General features: G+C 44.6%; 1 protein-coding gene across 1 annotated transcript in view; it reads right to left on the bottom strand.

Moving 5' to 3' along the window:
- The window catches only part of SKIC2 (SKI2 subunit of superkiller complex), a 125,039-nt gene that overhangs the window by 55,365 nt on the left and 49,962 nt on the right, over positions 1-19,712 (bottom strand). Inside the window, exons 15-18 of the mRNA XM_082263474.1 lie at positions 18,357-18,503; positions 16,309-16,402; positions 13,938-14,150; positions 1,794-1,904 (exon numbers count right to left, since the gene is read on the bottom strand). Of these exons, the coding sequence (XP_082119600.1) occupies positions 1,794-1,904; positions 13,938-14,150; positions 16,309-16,402; positions 18,357-18,503 (565 nt within the window). The remainder of the gene's footprint in view (positions 1-1,793; positions 1,905-13,937; positions 14,151-16,308; positions 16,403-18,356; positions 18,504-19,712) is intronic.

Here is a 19,712-nt window from a genome sequence, read left to right as displayed (position 1 = left end):
TTTTTTAACATTTTAGGCCAATTTGTTTTTTGCTACATATTTTTGGTATAAAAAAAAAAAAAATCGCAATAAGCGAATCTTGATTGGTTTTTGCAAAAGTTATTGCGTCTGCTAACTACGGGAAAGATTTATGTCATTTATATTGTTTTTTTTTTTTACTAGTAATGGCGGCGATCTGCGATTTTTAGCAGGACTGTGACATTGCGGCGGACAAATCGGACCCCTGACTGACATTTTTGACAATTTTTGGGGGGACCAGTGACAATACAGTAATTAGTGCTAAAAATATGCACTGTTACTGTAATAATGACACTGTCAGGGAAGGGGTCAACAGTATAGGTGATCAAGGGGTTAAATGTGACCCTAGGGGAGTGATTCTAACTGTGGGGGGGGGGGGGTGGCTTCTGGGATGACCACAGAGACATGTGATCCAATATAGAAGGATCATATGAGCTCTGTGATTATTTCAGGGAGAAGGATGGTCGGCTGTGTTTACAACAGCTGACTGTTCTCTCTCAGCGGGTAGTGATCGCAGGTGTCAGGCGGCAATCGGAGCCATCTGACACACGCATCGGCTTCCCCCGCTGACGATCGAGGGTGGGAGCACTTGGCTCGCTTGCCCCCTAGCTCCTCCCAGGTGAGCGACGTAGATCTACGTTGTTTTGCCTGTACGAGTCAGCCTGCCGCAGTAAATATAACGTAAGCGGTCAGGAAGTGGTTAATAAAAAATATATATATTTCAGACCTTTCTAGTTGTTTCTTTGGAATATGTTTATACATAGGACCCTATAGGCAGCTTCTGTTCTTCACACAGGTTTGCAGTATTAATAGCCAGACGGGGGGCATTTATTTTTTTTTAAGAGAATGAACATTACAATGTGACCACCCCCCCCCCCCCCTCCAAGCCCTAAGATCCCGAACCCTTTGCTAGGGATTTGTGAGCACAGTACACACAGGGTTAAAGTAGAAGTTCAGCCTAAGGCTCATTTCACTCTTGTGCGATGTGGGAACCAGCGCCATTCCAGTGCAGGTTCCTGAATCACATCTCACTTCCAGGCAGTTCACACTGCCCTCTGTGAACCGCTGTGGGTGTCAATGTAAATATAATGACCCCCCCCCCCCCCAAATTAATTTGCAGTGCAAACTGTGGAATCGGACAGGAATTGGATTGCATAGGTGTGAACCCCAATGTGATCCGATTCCAGTGCGGACCAAAAAAAGGGTCCTGCATCATTTTGGTCAGAATGCAATGAAAACTGTATGGCTGAATTCCTTTGCACAGACACCGCATGCGATGTGCGCATCAATGCAGTGCGAATCGCATGCAATGTCTGTGATCACACCAGTGTAAACCCAGCCTGAAACTAACTCTTATCTACTATCAGCCACATTCTGACTAATCTATCTAACCCTGTAAAGCAAAAATCTCTATACATATCTTTTCTGCAGCCAATCTGGTCTGGGTCCCATCAATTTTTATGCCTTTTACATTTTTACATGCTTGCTCTTTTTTTTGTGTAAAAGGATAGATAAGCCCACAGCAGAGGCTCTGCCAAACTTCTTAACCCCCAGTTCACACTAGAATGCGGGTATATATATTTTTTTAACTATACTGTACAGTATGTAGGCTGCTTAGCTGGTCTCTCCATTCCAATAGCAGTATTTCCTGGGCATCATTCTGGTCAAACAGATTTAGCATTTTCATTCAGCTTGTTTTAGGTCACCACATTGAGGCCAGAGAAATAGCATTTTCACAATAAGGCAAGCAAAAGCAATACAAATCTAACACTGACCTTAACCAGTCCACGGCTGAACAACATCTCCACCACCTCCTTCAGGATGGGCAGGATTCCGCTGTGATGGATACCAATCCCTCTCTTCAACAAATCCAGCATGTGCAGTACCTATAATCATCACATATATACAATTATGTCTGTGCTGAAAACTCCCTCCAGATAAAAGTAACCATGGACAATTTGACCCAGTCACTGCCATTAGTATATTCCCCTGTCACCACATTACATTTGCCATTTCTGTAATGAAAGCATCCTTCTCTTCTCAAAGTCAGATCCTGTGGTTGATTAGGCCTGCTCTTTTCCTTTAAGACTGGCCATACATTATGCAATTTTCTTATTCAAATTGTTTAATGTATGGCCAGCCTAAGCATTTAATGTTCTGTCCTGTAGTAGTATTTGCATACATTATACAACTGTCTTGTCCAATTTCCTTTAGATTTACCTTCAACTATGTAGTGCAAGGGCCTGCCTGATTTCATACAAATTGAAAGTGTTTAGATTTGACCTCATATTATATGGTTTTGGTAAATCTAAAGGAAAATTGTATAATGTATGGCCAGTCTTAGTTTCAGGGTTGCAGGCAGGGTTAGCGTTAGGGTTACAGGGAAGGTTAATGGTACATGGAGTGTTAGCTTTAGGGTTACAGGGAGGGTTATTGTTAGGGTTACAGGGAGGGTTAGTGTTAGGGTTACAGGGAGAGTTATCTTTAGGGTTACAGGGAGGGTTAGTGTTAGCGTTACAGGGAGGGTTAGTGTTAGGGTTACAGGGAGGGTTAGTGTTAGGGTTACAGGGAGGGATTTAGGGTTACAGGGAGGGTTAGTGTTAGGATTACAGGGAAGGTTAGTGTTAGGGTTACAGGGAAGGTGTTAGGGTTACAGGGAGGGTGTTAGGGTTAGGGTTACAGGGAGGGTTAGTGTTAGGGTTACAGGGAGGGTTAGTGTTACAGGGAGGGTTATTGTTAGGGTTACAGGGAGGATTAGTGTTAGGGATACAGGCAGGGTTAGTGTTAGGGTTACAGGGAGGGTTAGTGTTAGGGTTACAGGGAGGGTTAGTATTAGGGTTACAGGGAGGGTTAGGGTTACAGGGAGGGTTAGTGTTACAGGGAGGGTTAGTGTTAGGGTTACAGGGAGGGTTAGTGTTAGGGATACAGGCAGGGTTAGTGTTAGGGTTACAGGGAGGGTTAGTGTTAGGGTTACAGGGAGGGTTAGTATTAGGGTTACAGGGAGGGTTAGGGTTACAGGGAGGGTTAGGGTTACAGGGAGGGATTTAGGGTTACAGGGAGGGTTAGTGTTAGGGTTACAGGGAGGGTTATTGTTAGGGTTACAGGGAGGATTAGTGTTAGGGATACAGGCAGGGTTAGTGTTAGGGTTACAGGGAGGGTTACAGGGAGGGTTAGTGTTAGGGTTACAGGGAGGGATATAGGGTTACAGGGAGGGTTAGTGTTAGGGTTACAGGGAGGGTTAGTATTAGGGTTACAGGGAGGGTTACAGGGAGGGTTAGTGTTAGGGTTACAGGGAGGGATATAGGGTTACAGGGAGGGTTAGTGTTAGGGTTACAGGGAGGGTTAGTATTAGGGTTACAGGGAGGGTTAGGGTTACAGGGAGGGATTTAGGGTTACAGGGAGGGTTAGTGTTAGGATTACAGGGAAGGTTAGTGTTAGGGTTACATGGAGGGTTAGTGTTAGGGTTACAGGGAGGGTTAGTGTTAGGGTTACAGGGAGGGTTAGTGTTACAGGGAGGGTTATTGTTAGGGTTACAGGGAGGATTAGTGTTAGGGATACAGGCAGGGTTAGTGTTAGGGTTACAGGGAGGGTTAGTGTTAGGGTTACAGGGAGGGTTAGTATTAGGGTTACAGGGAGGGTTAGGGTTACAGGGAGGGTTAGGGTTACAGGGAGGGATTTAGGGTTACAGGGAGGGTTAGTGTTAGGGTTACAGGGAGGGTTATTGTTAGGGTTACAGGGAGGATTAGTGTTAGGGATACAGGCAGGGTTAGTGTTAGGGTTACAGGGAGGGTTACAGGGAGGGTTAGTGTTAGGGTTACAGGGAGGGATATAGGGTTACAGGGAGGGTTAGTGTTAGGGTTACAGGGAGGGTTAGTATTAGGGTTACAGGGAGGGTTAGTGTTAGGGTTACAGGGAGGGATATAGGGTTACAGGGAGGGTTAGTATTAGGGTTACAGGGAGGGTTAGGGTTACAGGGAGGGATTTAGGGTTACAGGGAGGGTTAGTGTTAGGATTACAGGGAAGGTTAGTGTTAGGGTTACATGGAGGGTTAGTGTTAGGGTTACAGGGAGGGTTAGTGTTAGGGTTACATGGAGGGTTAGTGTTAGGGTTACAGGGAGGGTTAGTGTTAGGGTTACAGGGAGGGTTAGTGTTAGGGTTACAGGGAGGGTTAGTGTTAGTGTTACAGGGAGGGTTAGTGTTAGGGTTACAGGGAGGGTTAGTGTTAGGGATACAGGCAGGGTTAGTGTTAGGGTTACAGGGAGGGTTAGAGTTAGTGTTACAGGGAGGGTTAGTGTTAGGGATACAGGCAGGGTTAGTGTTACAGGCAGGGTTAGTGTTAGTGTTACAGGGAGGGTTAGTGTTAGGGTTACAGGGAGGGTTAGTGCTGGGTTACAAAGGAAGACTAGTGTGAGGATTACAAAGCTTGTTAGTTATAGGGTTATAGAGAGCATTAGTTACAAAGAGGGCCCAGTCAAGCTAATAAATAACCTTTTATGATGTAAACTGCACCATAAAATACATAAAGTTAATGCCTTAGATTATGTCAACATGATAAGAACGAAGTATATTACACGTAATACCGGATTAAATATTTGTTCTGTTGGCTACCTTCAAATGATGTTAAAGCATGAAACAAAACAGATATAGTTTTGTTGCCGAGCATTTCAGAAGAAATAAAAAATTAGACATTCCAAGTTCATTTGTTTGTAATAGAGTATAAAAAGGTCAACCTCTATTTTTTTTTTTTTTTCTGTTTGTATCTTGTAAGGAAGATTTTCCTTCACTTCCTGTCCTAAAAATGTAACAGGAATGAGAACAAATCTCTTCAAAGTGAGAGAAAATCCACTATTAGACAGGTATCTCCATTGGAAGATTTGAAAAAAAGGGGGGGGGGGTGAGGGGAGATGGCGCTGCCTAACACATCTCCAATGGAAGATTTACCCTCTTTTTGTTCCAGGAACAAAACTATTAATTGGATCTTCCATCACCTTTTGCCTCAGTGGCAAAGGTCACCGTTACAAATAGAGAGGACAAATATCCACAGCAATAAAAACCTGACATATCCTCTAGGGCAGTGGTCCTCAACTCCGGTCCTCAGGGCCCACTAACAGGCCACATTTTAAGTATTACCTTGGGGAGATGCAGACTAGAGTACTGCAAACACTGAGCAGCAAATTATATCACCTGGGATGTATTTCAGTTATCTTGCAAATCTGGCCTGTTCGTGAGCCCTGTAGGCCAGGGTTGAGGACCAATGTTCTAGGGCACATGTGTCAAACACAAGGCCTGCGGGCCAAATCCAGCCCTCCAGGCCATTTTATGTGGCCCTCGCACCTCTCCTGCAGCTGCAGAAGAGCTCCAGCCCTCCTCCAGACCCTGTACTTTCCGCTTTGCAGAAATGCCTCTAGCTTTTTCCCAGCAGCAGCACAAGGGAGGCGGGGGGGGGGGTGCACTGTGATGTAAGGGAGGGTGGGGGGACTCAACTTCTGATGGTGGGGAGGCTCTTGACATCTTATGTAAGGGAAGAGGATGCTCTGGACATCTAGTCTTACATATACAACTGGCCCTTTTGAGGGCAATCATAAAGCTGATGCGGCCCGCAAATAAATTGAGTTTGACACCCCTGCTCTAGGGCCTTGGTTCTCAACTCCGGTCCTCGGGGGCCCACTAACAGGCCAGGTTTGCAAGATAACTAAATTACATCACAGGTGATCTCATTTGCTGCTCAGTGATTGCAGTATTCTAGTCTGCATCTCCCCAAGGTAATACTTAAAATCTGGCCTGTGAGTGGGTCCCGAGGACCAGAGTTGAGGACCACTGCTCTAGGGCACATGTGTCAAACACAAGGCCTGCGGGCCGAATCTGGCCCTCCAGGCCATTTCATTTGGCCCTCACCCCTCTCCTGCAGCTACAGCAACCCCTCGTCTCTGCTCCCTTGCCTCATCAGTGGACAGCAGAGAGGAGGACAGAACTTCTCCACCAGATCCTATGCCTTTCTGTGTAGCTCTAGGACCCTCTCATCTCCGCCTGCCCTGGTCCCAGCATTCAGCAGACTCCAGCCCTTCTCTGTTCCTCCTCCAGACCCCATACTTTCTTCTTCCCAGCTCTGCCTCCAGCTTTTTCTTGGCATAGCATGAGTTGAGGGGGTGCACTGTGCTGTAAAGGGAGGGTGGGGGACTCAACTAAGGGTGCGGGGGCTCTATAAGGGGGGTGCTGTGGACATCTGCTTATAATAATTTTGAAAATACTACAATTCTATGCCAGTTGAAAAGGGTGTACAGACAGAACACCATGGCAGAATCATGTTCTGTCTGAGCAGGCTCCAGTAAAGTTTCTTGTGGATGATACCGCCGATGTCCGAACCTCCTTATCAGACTTGCATCATCTGCTACAGGAGTGAGAGCGGGCTCCGTGCCAATCTGCACCAGCTCTTCACGGCTTAAGTTATTACTAAAACCAGTAATATTCAAATGCAGAGGCAATTATTTATTATGATAAAGAGCAGATACATTTATGTCGCTTTTCCACTGCATGGAACCGTACCGGCTCGGCACGCTTTTGTGCTTTTCCACTGCTGGTACCGCATGGTATAGGGTCGGAACGGTTTGGTACGGTACGGTATAGGTTTGCTTTTCCACTGCATGGAACCGAACGGTACGGTACGGTACGGTATAGGTTTGCTTTTCCACTGCATGGAACCGAACGGTACGGTACGGTACGGCTCTGAAAAAACAGTACCTACTCGATTGTGGTTCCAACAGGTACCAAACTGGTACCATATCCCACAATCCTTTGCATGCAGTCACTACTAGCCACTGATTGGTCAGAGAATCACACCCACCCCGTTTTTATCCCACCCACTTAACTTTAGTACTACTTTAGTGGAAAAGCAAACCTATACCGTACCGTACCGAACCGTTCCGACACTATACCATGCGGTACCGCAGTGGAAAAGCAAACCGGGCCAAGCAGGGCCGAGTAGAGCCGAGCCGGTACTAGCCGGTACTTGCAGTGGAAAAGTGCCATTACATAGTCTTGCAGATACAACTGGCTCTTTTTGGGCACACATAATGCTGATCCCGCCCGCGATGAAATGGAGTTTGACACCCATGCTCTAGGGCCTATATCAAACATACAACACATGGGGGGCGTTTACTAAAACCGGAGAGTGTGATATCTGGTGCAATGCATGGTAGCCAGCTTATTCAATTAAGCTTTGACAAAAAAAAAAAAACCTGGAGGGCCGGTTCACACTAGATGCGGTGTGAATTTGTACCGCATCAAAATCGCATCCTGTTCATGCGAACTGATTGCGGAGTGTATGATAAGTTAACGACACCCCACAAGCAGTTTGCAAAATGCAGTGTGATTTGCAGAATCGGATCACATGGATGTGAACACCTATGCGATCTGATTCCAGTGCACACATAAACAAAAAGAAGGGCGCACCAGCCTAACGCATTATCCTCAGTGGGCTTTTATTAACCACTTGCCGACCGCGCACATTGAGCGTACTGCGGCAAAGTGGTTCGTTATCGTCCAGCGATGTAGACCTACGTCGCTGGACTCCTCCTCTTGTGGGCGGCACGCGCGCGCCGACGGAGGCTCGCTTCCGCTGTATTCAGTCACAGCGGGAGTCGGGCCAGGGGAGGAGCGGAGGTGATCACCGCTGCTCTTCCCCGATTGTCGGGGATCGAGTGTGGAGATCCGCCCGCTTGTGTAAACAAAGCGGGCGGATCTCCTAAGTGACAGACAGTGACAGATTACAGGATTCAGCATAGCTGAACCTGCGATCTGTGCCTGTGTCACATAGTCCCCTCCCCCCACACACGTTAGTAAGCACCAGGCATACATTAACCCCTTGATCATCAATAAAAGTTAACCCCTTCCCTGCCAGTGTCATTTTTACAGTAACAGTGCATATTTATAGCACTGATTACTGTAGTAATGTCACTGGTACCCGCAAAAGTGTCAAAAATGTCAGTCAAGGGTCCGATCTGTCCACCGCAATGTCGCAGTCCCGCAAAAAAAAAAAAAAAAAAAAAAAAAAAATCGCAGATCGCCGCCATTACTAGTTAAAAAAAAATCTATAAAAATGACATAAATTTCCGTAGTTAGTAGCTGAGATAACTTTTGCGCAAACCAATCAAAATCCGCTTATTGCAATTTTTTTTACCAAAAATTTGTAGCAGAAAACAAATTGGCCTATAATGTTAAAAATTTTTGATTTTTACATTTTTTTGGGGGAATTTTATATAAAAAAAATGTGAAAAATATTGTTATTTTTTTTAAAATTGTTGCTATTTTTTTGTTTATAGCGCAAAAAGTAAAAATCGCACAGGTGATCAAATACCACCAAAAGAAAGCTCTATTTGTGGGAAAAAAAAGGACATACATATAATTTGGGTACAGCATTGCACAACCGCGCAATTGTCCGTTAAAGTAACGCAGTGCCAAATCGCAAAATATGGCCTGGTCAGGAATGGGGTAAAATCTTCCGGTCTTAAAGCGGTTAAAAATACGCTCATTGAGAATTTTTTTGTCAAAGACATGTAGCTAAATGCATTTTGGCCAAAATATATGACAAAAATTGAATATATTGGATATTTTTTAACTGTCAAAGTAGAAAAATATTGTTATTTTTTCAAAATTGTCGCATTTTTTTTATTAATATCGCAAAAAATAAAAAGTGCAGAGGTGATCAAATACCACCAAAAGAAATCTCTGTTTGTGGGAAAAAAATGACGTAAATTTGGTTTGGGTACGATGTTGCATGACCGCGCAATTGTTAGTTAAAGTCGCACAGTGCCGAATCGCAAAAAGTGGCCTGGACGTAGGACAGCAAAATCCTCCGGTGGTAAAGTGGTTAAAGAAGTATTAAAAATTAGCTACTCACAAACATGCGATATAAACCAGCATATCAATATCGCACTGAGGATAATGCGCTAGGTTGGCGCGCCCTTCTTTTTGTTTATGTTTGCAGTGTTTGTCGACCACCCCGGTCCTAGAGGGCAGCAAGGCTTAACCATAGTGGATGCCAAGTGGGAGTTCCGGGATAGAGGCAGCCTGAGAACCTGGTTCTGAGTGCAGGAGCAGGGTGCTCAGCATCGCAATTTCCTTTTTGGATCCGATTCCAGTGCACACAAAAAAAAAAAAAAGGGTCCTGCACAAGTTTGGTCTGAATGTGATGCAAATTCAGCCATACAGTTTGTAATGCTGGATTCGCATCACACAGACATTGTATGTGATCTGCACAGCAATGTGGTGCAAATCACATGCAATGTTTGGCATCGCACCAGTGTGAACTGGCCCAGAATCTGATTGGTTTCTATGCACAGCTGCACCAGATTTTGCACTCTGCAGTTTTAGCAAATCCACCCCATAGTCTCTATATCAAACATACACTGTTCCTTAAGCCTCGTACACACGCAACGATTGTTGGCCGACCGATCGGCCGTCTTTTGTCCAGTGTTGTTGTGTTGGTTGAAATGTGCTCTAGACTGCACACGAATTTTCTTGGCCAACAAAAACCAACTTTAGAAGTGATGTCATGTTCTGGTTTACTTTCCGTGTGTTTTTTCTTCTCTGAGCATGCCCAGTCTAGCTCATCTGATTTTTGTAGGCCGAAATCTGTACTGACTGACGGAAAATCGGCCGTTCTGTTGACGGGCAACAAAAATTTTATAGCATGCACACCAGATTTTGTTCGGCCGAAAAGTCGCAGTGGGTTGTCGGAAGCATCATACTAACAAGCCGAAAATCGGCCGATCGGACGTTGGCCGAAAATTCATGGCCAACAATCGTTGCGTGTGTACGAGGCATTAGCCAGAAGAAAATACTGTTCCACTATTTTGCAGCAGGTAATAGCACCAGACTTCCCTTGTATTTTGCTATTTTTATGCGGTTAAGTACATCGAGATACCCCATAAAGCAATAAGAGATCTTGAGCTGCTGATGTGAACCCTGTAACCTTTAGTTTCCGGTTACTGCTGTAGCTCACCATTAAAAAAGTCACATGCGCACATTCTGATCCTAAATGAGCTTGAATTTTATTTTTTATCTTGGTCGGGGTTTTATATTTAAAGATATTGAACTTTTATGGCACACACAAATACATGGAATAAATAGACTATATGCCTAAAAGCTTATAAACACCTCACCATCACATTTAAATGCTTGTTGGACATTCCAAAACCATGTGTATTAATATGGATTCGCCCCAGCCCTTTAAACAGCCACCTCTCCTTTAACAAGGCTTTCATCAAGATTTTGGAGTGTATGTGTGGACCTTTTTTACCCATTTAGCCACAAAATCACGTGTGAGGTCAGGAACTGACACTGGAGAAGACCTGAGTGCGATCAGCGCTCAAATGTATCCCAAACGTGTTCAGCAGATTGAGGTCAGGGTTCTATGAAAGACACAAATTCCTCCATAGAAAACCATGTCCTTATGGAGATAGATTTGTGCCCAGGGACATAGTCATGCTGGAACAGAAAAGGGACTTCCCCAAACTGTTACCAGAAGGTCTAAAATGTCTTTGTATGTTGTTACAGAATTACCAGTACCCTTCACTGGAAACCCCTGAACCTAAATTTGGAGAGGTGTCCAGATAAGTATGTGCAGTAGCCAGGGGTCAGTGTTTAGGCAAGACCGTCTGACTTTTGGCACGTGTGTACAGCTGCTTGTCAACCGATCTCATGACCGCCTTCTGTCGAAGGAAAAACAGCAGCTGATCTGCATCCAATCAGCGTTCTCAGCCTATGACAGGTGTGTTTTGACGGGACGATAGGGAGTAGTCCCCCTGTCAGAACACAATAGCACAGCAGGGAGATCACTGTACTAACATTGCATTGTTAGTACAGTGACCTCTCAGTTTTTTTCGTCCAGCCTGGTGGGTTAAATGAAGAAAAACTTAAAGTGGAACTTTAGTCAGAAAATTAAGTCCTGCAGGACGACTTCAGGCTGGTCCCTTTTGCGGTAATAGCTATGAAAAACATTAACCACTTGCCAACTGCCGCACGACTATTTACGTCGGCAGTCAGCCCCTCACAGGCAGAGCGACGTAGTACTACGTCGCTAGCCTGTGAGGGTCTAGGGAGCGAGCGCACGCCCCCGGAGGCGCGCTCCCGCTCCTGCGCGGTCACGGACCCCCCCGCGTGTGTGTCACTCGGCGATCGTCGGTGCAGAGGGAGAAAGGCAGGCGGCTGAGGTAAACAAGCCGCCTGTCATTCTCCCCTGTATAGGAATAGTGATCATACGGTTCTACTATGTAGGACCGTTGATCACTGTTCCTACACCTCAAGCCACAGCCAATCACAGTTAGAATCACGCCCCTAGAGACACACATAACCCCTCCCTCTCAAAAAAGTTAACCCCTTCACTGCCAGTGTAATTTTACAGTAACAGATCTCCTAAGTGACAGGCAGGGTCAGATTGCAGGGTTCAGCATAGCTGAACCTGCGATCTGTCCTTGTGTCACTCAGTCACCTCCCCCCACACATGTCAGTAAGCACCAGGCATACATTAACCCCTCCCTCTCCAATAAAATTAACCCCTTCCTTGCCAGTGTAATTTTTACAGTAACAGTGCATATTTTTAGCACTGATTACTGTAGTAATGTCACTGGTAACCCCAAAAGTGTCAAAAATGTCAGTCAAGGGTCCGATCTGTCCGCCGCAATGTTGCAGTACTGCAAAAAAAAAAAAACGCAGATCGCCGCCATTACGCGTTAAAAGAAAAAAAAAAAATGACAAAAATCTTTCCCTTTGTTAGTAAACGCGATAACTTTTGCGCAAATCAATCAAAATACGCTTTTTGCGATTTTTTTTTTACCAAACATATGGAGCATAAAACAAATTGGCCGAAAATGTTAAAAAATTTAGATTTTTACATTTTTTTGGGGGAATTTCATATAAAAAAATGTGAAAAATATTGTTATTTTTGCAAAGTTGATGCTGTTTTTTTGTTTATAGCGCATGATCAAAAAATCGCACAGGTGATCAAATACCACCAAAAGAAAGCTCTGTTTGTGGGAAAAAAGGACATCAATTTTATTTGAGTACAGCGTCGCAGGACTGCGCAATTGTCCGTTAAAGTCACGCAGTGCCGAATCGCAAAATAGGCCCTGGTCAGGAAGGGGGTAAAATCTTCCGGGGCTTAAGTGGCTAGAATTAAGTTCTATACGGTTTAAAATTCAGTAATACACCGTCTCACTCTGCTCTGCACATGCTCAGTTCCTCTCCATTTTTAGGAACTGCTGAATTTGTAGAGGCCGATCTGCTGACAGCCTTAAAGCAGAATTAAACCCTCCTATCCTTTACAGCCAAGGAAACTGCTTCTGTTTGATCTGCAACTGCCATGGTGCTGCACATGTGATCAGTTATGACACCAGACATTTGATGGTTGGACAGTTTGAGGACACAAGCAAATATGACAGTTAGAAATACTGGCATTTCATTTTTTGAAACCCTTAAATCAATGGGTTTAGTTCCGCTTTATGATTTACTGCTGTTCAGGGGCTCTGGGTTTCAGCAAAATGGCAGCCTCCAGCGAGAAGGAACAGGAGCATTGCTGGAGGCAATTTACAGCATATGCTTATTTTGGTAGCATCATTAATAATGTGGAATGTATGTTGCTTGCTAAAGAACATAATTTTTTTTATTAAAGCGGAACTTCACTCATAACAATTTGACAAAAAAATAATGTTCTTTAGCAAGCAACATACATTCCACATTATTAATGATGCTACCAAAATGGTGTGTGCTGTTAATTGCCTCCAGAACTGTTCCAGCTTCTTCTTGCTGAAAGCTGCCATCAAATGTCTGGTGTCATAACTGATCACATGTGCAGCACCATGGGAGTTTCATAGTTTGTGAGGTTGAAAAAAGGCATCAATCCATCCAGTTCAACCGATGTGTGTGTGTGTTTGCGGTTAACCGTACATTGTATACCCCTGTATGTTGTACATTGTATACCCCTGTATGTTGTACATTGTATACCCCTGTATGTTGTGGTCTTTAAGGTGCCCATCTAACAGTTTTTTGAAACTATCGATGCTCCCTGCTGATACGACTGCTTGTGGAAGAGAATTCCACATCCTTACTGCTCTGACAGTGAAGAACCCCTTACGCATTTTAAGGTTAAACCATTTCTCCTCTAGTTTTAGTGAGTGGCCACGTGTCTTATTGTATTCCCTTTCTCTGAAAAGTTTGTTCCTTATGCTAGGGTCGCCAGTACAGTATTTGTACATTGATATCATATCTCCTCTCAATCGTCTCTTCTCCAGAGAGAATAAGTTCAGTGCTTGTAGTCTTTCCTCATTCCCCTAATTATTTTTGTTGCCCTTCTCTGGACTCTCTCCAGTTCCAGCACATCCTTCCTGAGGACCGGTGCCCAGAACTGGACAGCATACTCATTTTGTTAAGCGCTTCGTGCATGAGCAGTAGGGACCCGCCGGTGAAGCCGCAGGGCTTCACTGCTGGGTTCCCTCACTGGCAATGGTGGCGGCAGAACCCGACAGCCGATGGAAACATTGGCTGTGGTGCCGACATCGCTGGACTCCAGGACAGGTAAGTGTACTAATATTAAAAGTCAGCAGCTACAGTATGTGTAGCTGCTGACTTTTACTTTTTTTGGAGGGGGGCGGAACTCCGCTTTAAGTTGCTATGGGTAAACTTCCACTTGTACATGTGTACCAGGCATTAACATGTTACAGCAGATTTGGACAGAAGACCAGCCGTCTACAAAGCTGCCGACCTAATGCGGTATCTGAAAGATAAAATATGGTGTGGGAAAATAATCCAGCCTTCCTGAGTCCACCTATAGCATGTCTTAGATCGTTCTCTGAATAAACAAGCGATAATCACTATTACAAGAAATCGCTACAAATAACACCGGTCAAAGACCTTCGGGCACAGACCTGCGGGAGCTGGCGGTCACTCCCACGCAGACGGCTCAGGCACTTGGTGTAGTACGTCTGCACCTCACTCCGCTCTGCAGCTGTGCACAGATCTACCGTGGTCAGTGCGGAGGCGTTCTGTTCGCATCGGGTTCGGGAGAAGGTGAAAATCACCACTGGAAGGGCATCTCGCTTCCGGAGAGACTGGATCAGAGACAGCCATGTGCCCTTATCCTGCAAACACAAATGATAAATCACAATATTCACAAGAGCTAAAGTGATACAGATAAACTCCAGCCAGATATAAAAACACACAGGTAAAAAAATGTGTTAAAAAAAAAAAAAAAAAAAAGGCATGTATTTTTTAATGTGTAGGTTCAAAGGATACATCAAGCCCGGATAATGAGCAGAGATGACCTCTTCTCAGTATAATTCAAAGCCACACATTGATGATGTGTTCACAGGCAGAATGCACATGGGTCTGCCCCCAGGACACCCCTTCTGATTCCTTCACTTCATGGGCTTAAATCACTAATTTAACCCTTCATTTATTCCCAAAATTGACTTTTGATTTAATTAATTTAATTGAATTTATTTAATTGATAAAAATACGCAAAAAATATAATAAAGGTGTCTACTTGTGAGACCACAATTTTAAAGGAATATCATCACACATTGCAAATCATTAAAGTGTGGTTGTAAACCTCCGACATGTAATATAAACAAAGCACATCCCTCTATAGTGTGTACTTGTCTCAATCCAAAGCACTAAAGCCCCGTACACACGTAGCGATCGTCGGCCGAACGATCGGCCGTCTTTTGTCCAGGGCTGTCATGTCTGTTGAAAACTGCAAAAGACTGCACACAAATTTTGTCGGCCAACAACAACCGACTGCAGAAGTGATGTCATGTGATGGTTAACTATTCTTGTCTTTTTTCTTTTCTGAGCATGCCCAGTCTTGCAAATCTGCTGTCTGTCGGCCGAAATCTGTACTGACTGGCGAACAATCGGCCGTTCTGGTGTCGGCATACAAAAATTTTAATGCTTGCACGACAGATTCTGTTCGGCCGAAAGTGCGCTGTCGTCAGCATCATACTAACAAGCCTACAATCGGCCGATCGGTAGTCGGCCGAATCTTTTCGGCCGACAATCGGTACGTGTGTAAGGGGCTTTAGTGTCATTTCTGTCTGCTGCCTCCTTCCTCTGCTATCAGCATTAATCACTTCTGATGAGAAAAATGGTGACAGGGGAGGGCTTGGCTTATGACAGACAGCCTCAGCTCTCTTCCTGTGTGCTGTGTGAAGCAGGTGTGTCCCTTTCATCCAATCAGCTCTTCTCACTGATGTAACATCAGATCCCCCCCCCCCCCTCCTTTTATAGAGCTGAGAGATCCTGTGTAAATTCTGCACTTTGAATGGATGTATGGGAAAGATGGCTATAGGTAAAAAGGTACAACTTTTGTAGGAGGCCAGTCACTTCACTGGGTATATATATATATATATATATATATAAATATATAAGGGTTTAAATCTACTTTAAATCTGAATTTCAGGTATGGATTTCTTGCATAATTACATTGGTTTATCTAGGATCAATGTAAGTATACATATTCTATACCTGATCCCTCCCTATGGAAGCAGAGAATCACTGTAGTAGCCGCTGCTACTACGGTGATCCTCGCTGTATTCCAGGACTTGTGCTGAGCGTCTGCCCTGCTGCATGGTAACCCCAGGGCTTGCCCGCTCAACACAGGAACCATTCAGAGAATGCTTTGCCACTTTCTCTATAAATGGAAAGTGTTCTTTGATTGGATGAGGTGGAGATTATGGCACCACCACCCTGTCGCTCCACCTCATCCAATCAGCAAATTAACATCACCTTGTCCGATCAGCAATGGAAGTCCTGTACTACGCCAGAAACGACCAGACATCTGCACAGATGTGTCACAGGACTCTGTCAGGAACAGAAGGCAAGGAAGAGCCCTTCGGCACATGTGCATGCGTTAGAATATTAAAGATGGAGGTTCCAGTGGTTGGGACCAAAATGAAAGGGGACTAAAGTTCAAGGGGTATGAATACTTTTTCAAGGCACTGTACAAGTCCCAACAGTCTATGCAAATGTCGGCTTGTAGTTTTCATTGTACTGCCATGGCGCTGCGGAGCTCTGTGGTAGTTCATTCTCTCTTGTCCAGATTGTATCTGCTTGCTCATACGGGATGTAGAGACCTGCTCTGCTGGAGACTTGCATGGCAGGAGTGATCTGCTGATCGCTGATGCAATGCTTTACAGGCTCAAAAAATAAAAAGTGAACATGAATTCTTTATTCCAAGTCTCCTTCTAGCATCCTGACTTTGCCCAGTTTTGCCTGCATGCACCCCCACAAGTTACTCACATGCCCGGCTCCACCCCCATGTGGGTGTTTTGCTCCGAATGTTTGCGAATATTTCGATGATCGCTCCTTTTTGGCATCAACAGCAGCATAGTAGCTAGAAATAAAAGGAAACAATGTTTTACCAGACTGTTAGGCTACGTTCACATGTGGGCGTAGCGGATCGCGGTCAGAATCACTGCGATTCTGCCCGTGATCCGGAATCATTGCAAATCGAGGGACGCCTGTGCGATGCCCGTGATTTGCAATGGCACCCCAAACGCTGTGCGATGTTGCCACGATTTCCGCCTGCCGAATCGCGGTAACATCGCGCAAACAGAATCGCGGGATGCATGACGCACAAAAGAAGCTCCTGGCCCCTTATGAGCGTCATGCGTCCCGCAATTCTGTTTGCGCGATGTTACCGCGATTCGGCAGGCAGAAATTGTGGCAACATCGCACAGCGTTTGGGGTGCCATTGCAAATCACGGGCATCGCACAGGCGTCCCGCGATTTGCAATGATTCCGGATCGCGGTCAGAATCGCGGTGATTCTGACCGCGATCCGCTACGCCAACATGTGAACGTAGCCTAAAGGAAAACAGTTGCCTCTGTGGTATCTGAGTTTAGTGTCACTTTAATGTAGGCTTCCACTGTGGTTGTAAATCTCAGACATTAAATATGAACAAAGCACATCCCACTATACGTTTGTACTTGTTGCAATCCAGAGCACTAAGTGTCATTTCTGTCTGCTGCTTCCATCCTCTGCTATCAGCATAAATCACTTCTGACAAGTTTTCCTGACACCAAGAGAAAAATGGTGGTCAGGGAGGGAAATCCAGCTGATTGACAGCCTCAGCTCTCTTCCTGTGTGCATCTTTTGCATCAATGCAACTTGTGTGCAACAGTTGCTCTTTATTACTGGTCAAAGCCAAAGATGTATACAAGTTGCACCCATCCAAAGTTGTGTCAAAGTTGCACTCCAACTTGATGTCCATAGACCTCAAGATTACACAGGCATTGCGTCAAGTTGTGTTGAAGTCGCGTGCCAAAGTCTCGTGACTTTCAGGTCGTACAAGTGTGACTGGGGCCTTAGTGTAATTTCTGTCTGCTGCCTCCTTCCTCTGCTATCAGCATGAAGCACTTCTGACAACCTTTCCTGATACCAAGGGAAAAAAGGTGACAGGGGAGGGACCTCCAGCTGATTGACAGCCTCAGCTCACTTCCTGTGTGCTGTGTGAAGGGGGTGTGTCCATTCCCTCCAATCAGCCCTCACTAAGATCTGCAAAGTGTAACTTCAGCTCCCGCCCCCTGCTTTTTGAAAGCTCAGAAATGCTGTGTAAATTCTGGACTCTGTATGGCTGTAGAGGAGAGAGAGGCTGCAGATTAAAAAGTACAACCTACAAAGGAGGATTTGTTTCACCTGTGTATCATCTGAGGCCAATTACCTCACTGGATGTATGTGAGGGTGTGCAACCACTTCAATATGGGACTTTTAAAAGAAAAATAAAGCTGGCCTTCACTTGAAAAGTGAAAGTAGCGCTAATCCCCCCCCTCCCCATCCCCTCTTTTTCTGACAGGTACCTGCTCCCACTTCTACAATTCTTGTCTAGACAAGAATTACATAAACTCCCCCCCCCCAGACCCCCATGAAATATGAAAAAAGCATATCCCTCTTTAGTGTGTGCTTGTCTCAATCCAGAGCACCAAGTGTCATTTCTGTTTGCTGTCTCTTTCTTTTGCTATCAGCATAAATTACTTCTTACTAGTTTTCCTGACACCAAGAGAGAAAAGGTGACAGGGGAGAGATATCCAGCTGATTGACAGCCTCGGCTCCCTTCCTGTGTGCGCGGGGGGGGGGGGCTCTCCTTACTGATGTAACTTTAGCTCTCCTTACCCTGCTTTTCAGAGCGATCCTGTGTAAATTCTGTACTTTGAATGAATGTAGGAGAAAGACAACTGTAGATAAACCTGTACAACTTATGTAGGAGGATTTGTTTCATCTCTGTGTATCATCTGAGGCCAGTCACTTCACTAGGTAAGGTTTTACACCCACTTAAAGGCTCTTCTCACCCTTTGGTCTGGAAGGCTCCAGAAGCGTCCTGCAACAGGAAGAACTCATTCTGCGTCTTCTGACTGTTCCCCGTGTACAGATAATGTTCCAGCGGCACCGGCCTCTTGGTGGTACTGATCACATAGATCTTCTTCTTTTTTATCCTCCTATGAAAGTTTAAATACAAACATAAAGAGAATGTATCATTTTCTCCAGAACTTAAAAAAAAAAAAAAGCATTATCTTTTTAGGAGTCATTCACACAAGCTTTGCTCTCAAGAGTGATCCGCGTTGGGATGGCTGTTCAGAGAGCATTTGAAAGGTGGTGAGGAGGTGCAGCATCTTCTCGCCGCTTGAAGTCTGCAGTAGAACATCACAATCATGTACACTGCACTTAGTTGTGTGGCGGTTGTGTCTGCGCCATGTGTACTCTTCCGGATGCTGCTTCTGCAGGGGGTGGGTGGTAAAACCACAGCTCAACTGTGGAGTCTTACAGCCCCCCCAACCAGTGCCGCGCCCTTAGGGTTTGTGTCAACAGGCTTTTCTTTGCTTCAAACAGACTTTGCATTACCACACAAGTTTATGGGATGAAAAACCCTCTTGAAGCAGGTTAAATGCACCAGTCAATGAATTCTAAAGGATCTTAGAATAATCTTAAACTGATTTCAGACTGATGCTATATACAGAGACCTTCACAATGTAGCATTTATTTTTACGAAATGTGGCACTAAAAAGTGTGGCAATATTGCACTTATTTTGGCCAAATGTGGCATTTATTTTTCAACTCCCCCCCCCCCCCGTTCCCATCGTAAAAGGGATATTAAATCGTGCAACTTGAATCATATTAACTACTTTATTACTATTTACAGGTATTTACAACAATTTTAGTTTTAATTATAGTATAATTTTATGTGAGCGACTATGCTCTCCATAGAAAAATTGAGGCGACGGTTGCTGAGGATTTACTTTAATTTTGAATTTTAATTTTCATGCACAGCTTGCAGAATATCTTCCCACCTTCCACGGTGAAATAGCTGTCACCATTAATCCACTTCTTGAAAAGGGTTATGTTTGAACTAGCAACTTTAGGCATACTGAATTAGGAAAACACGAAAATGTAAAACACGAGCGATGACTTCAGTAATACACTTCAGCTTGGTATGAAGGATGTGGGAAAGGAAGCCGATATACAGTGCCTTGCGAAAGTATTCGGCCCCCTTGAACCTTGCGACCTTTTGCCACATTTCAGACTTCAAACATAAAGATATAAAACTGTAATTTTTTGTGAAGAATCAACAAGTGGGACACAATCATGAAGTGGAACGAAATTTATTGGATATTCCAAACTTTGTTAACAAATAAAAAAAAAAACTGAAA

The sequence above is a fragment of the Pelophylax lessonae genome, assembly GCF_965119305.1.
Source record: "Pelophylax lessonae genome assembly, chromosome: 7".
Taxonomy (NCBI): domain Eukaryota; kingdom Metazoa; phylum Chordata; class Amphibia; order Anura; family Ranidae; genus Pelophylax; species Pelophylax lessonae.
This window is presented reverse-complemented; position numbering and strand designations above follow the sequence as displayed.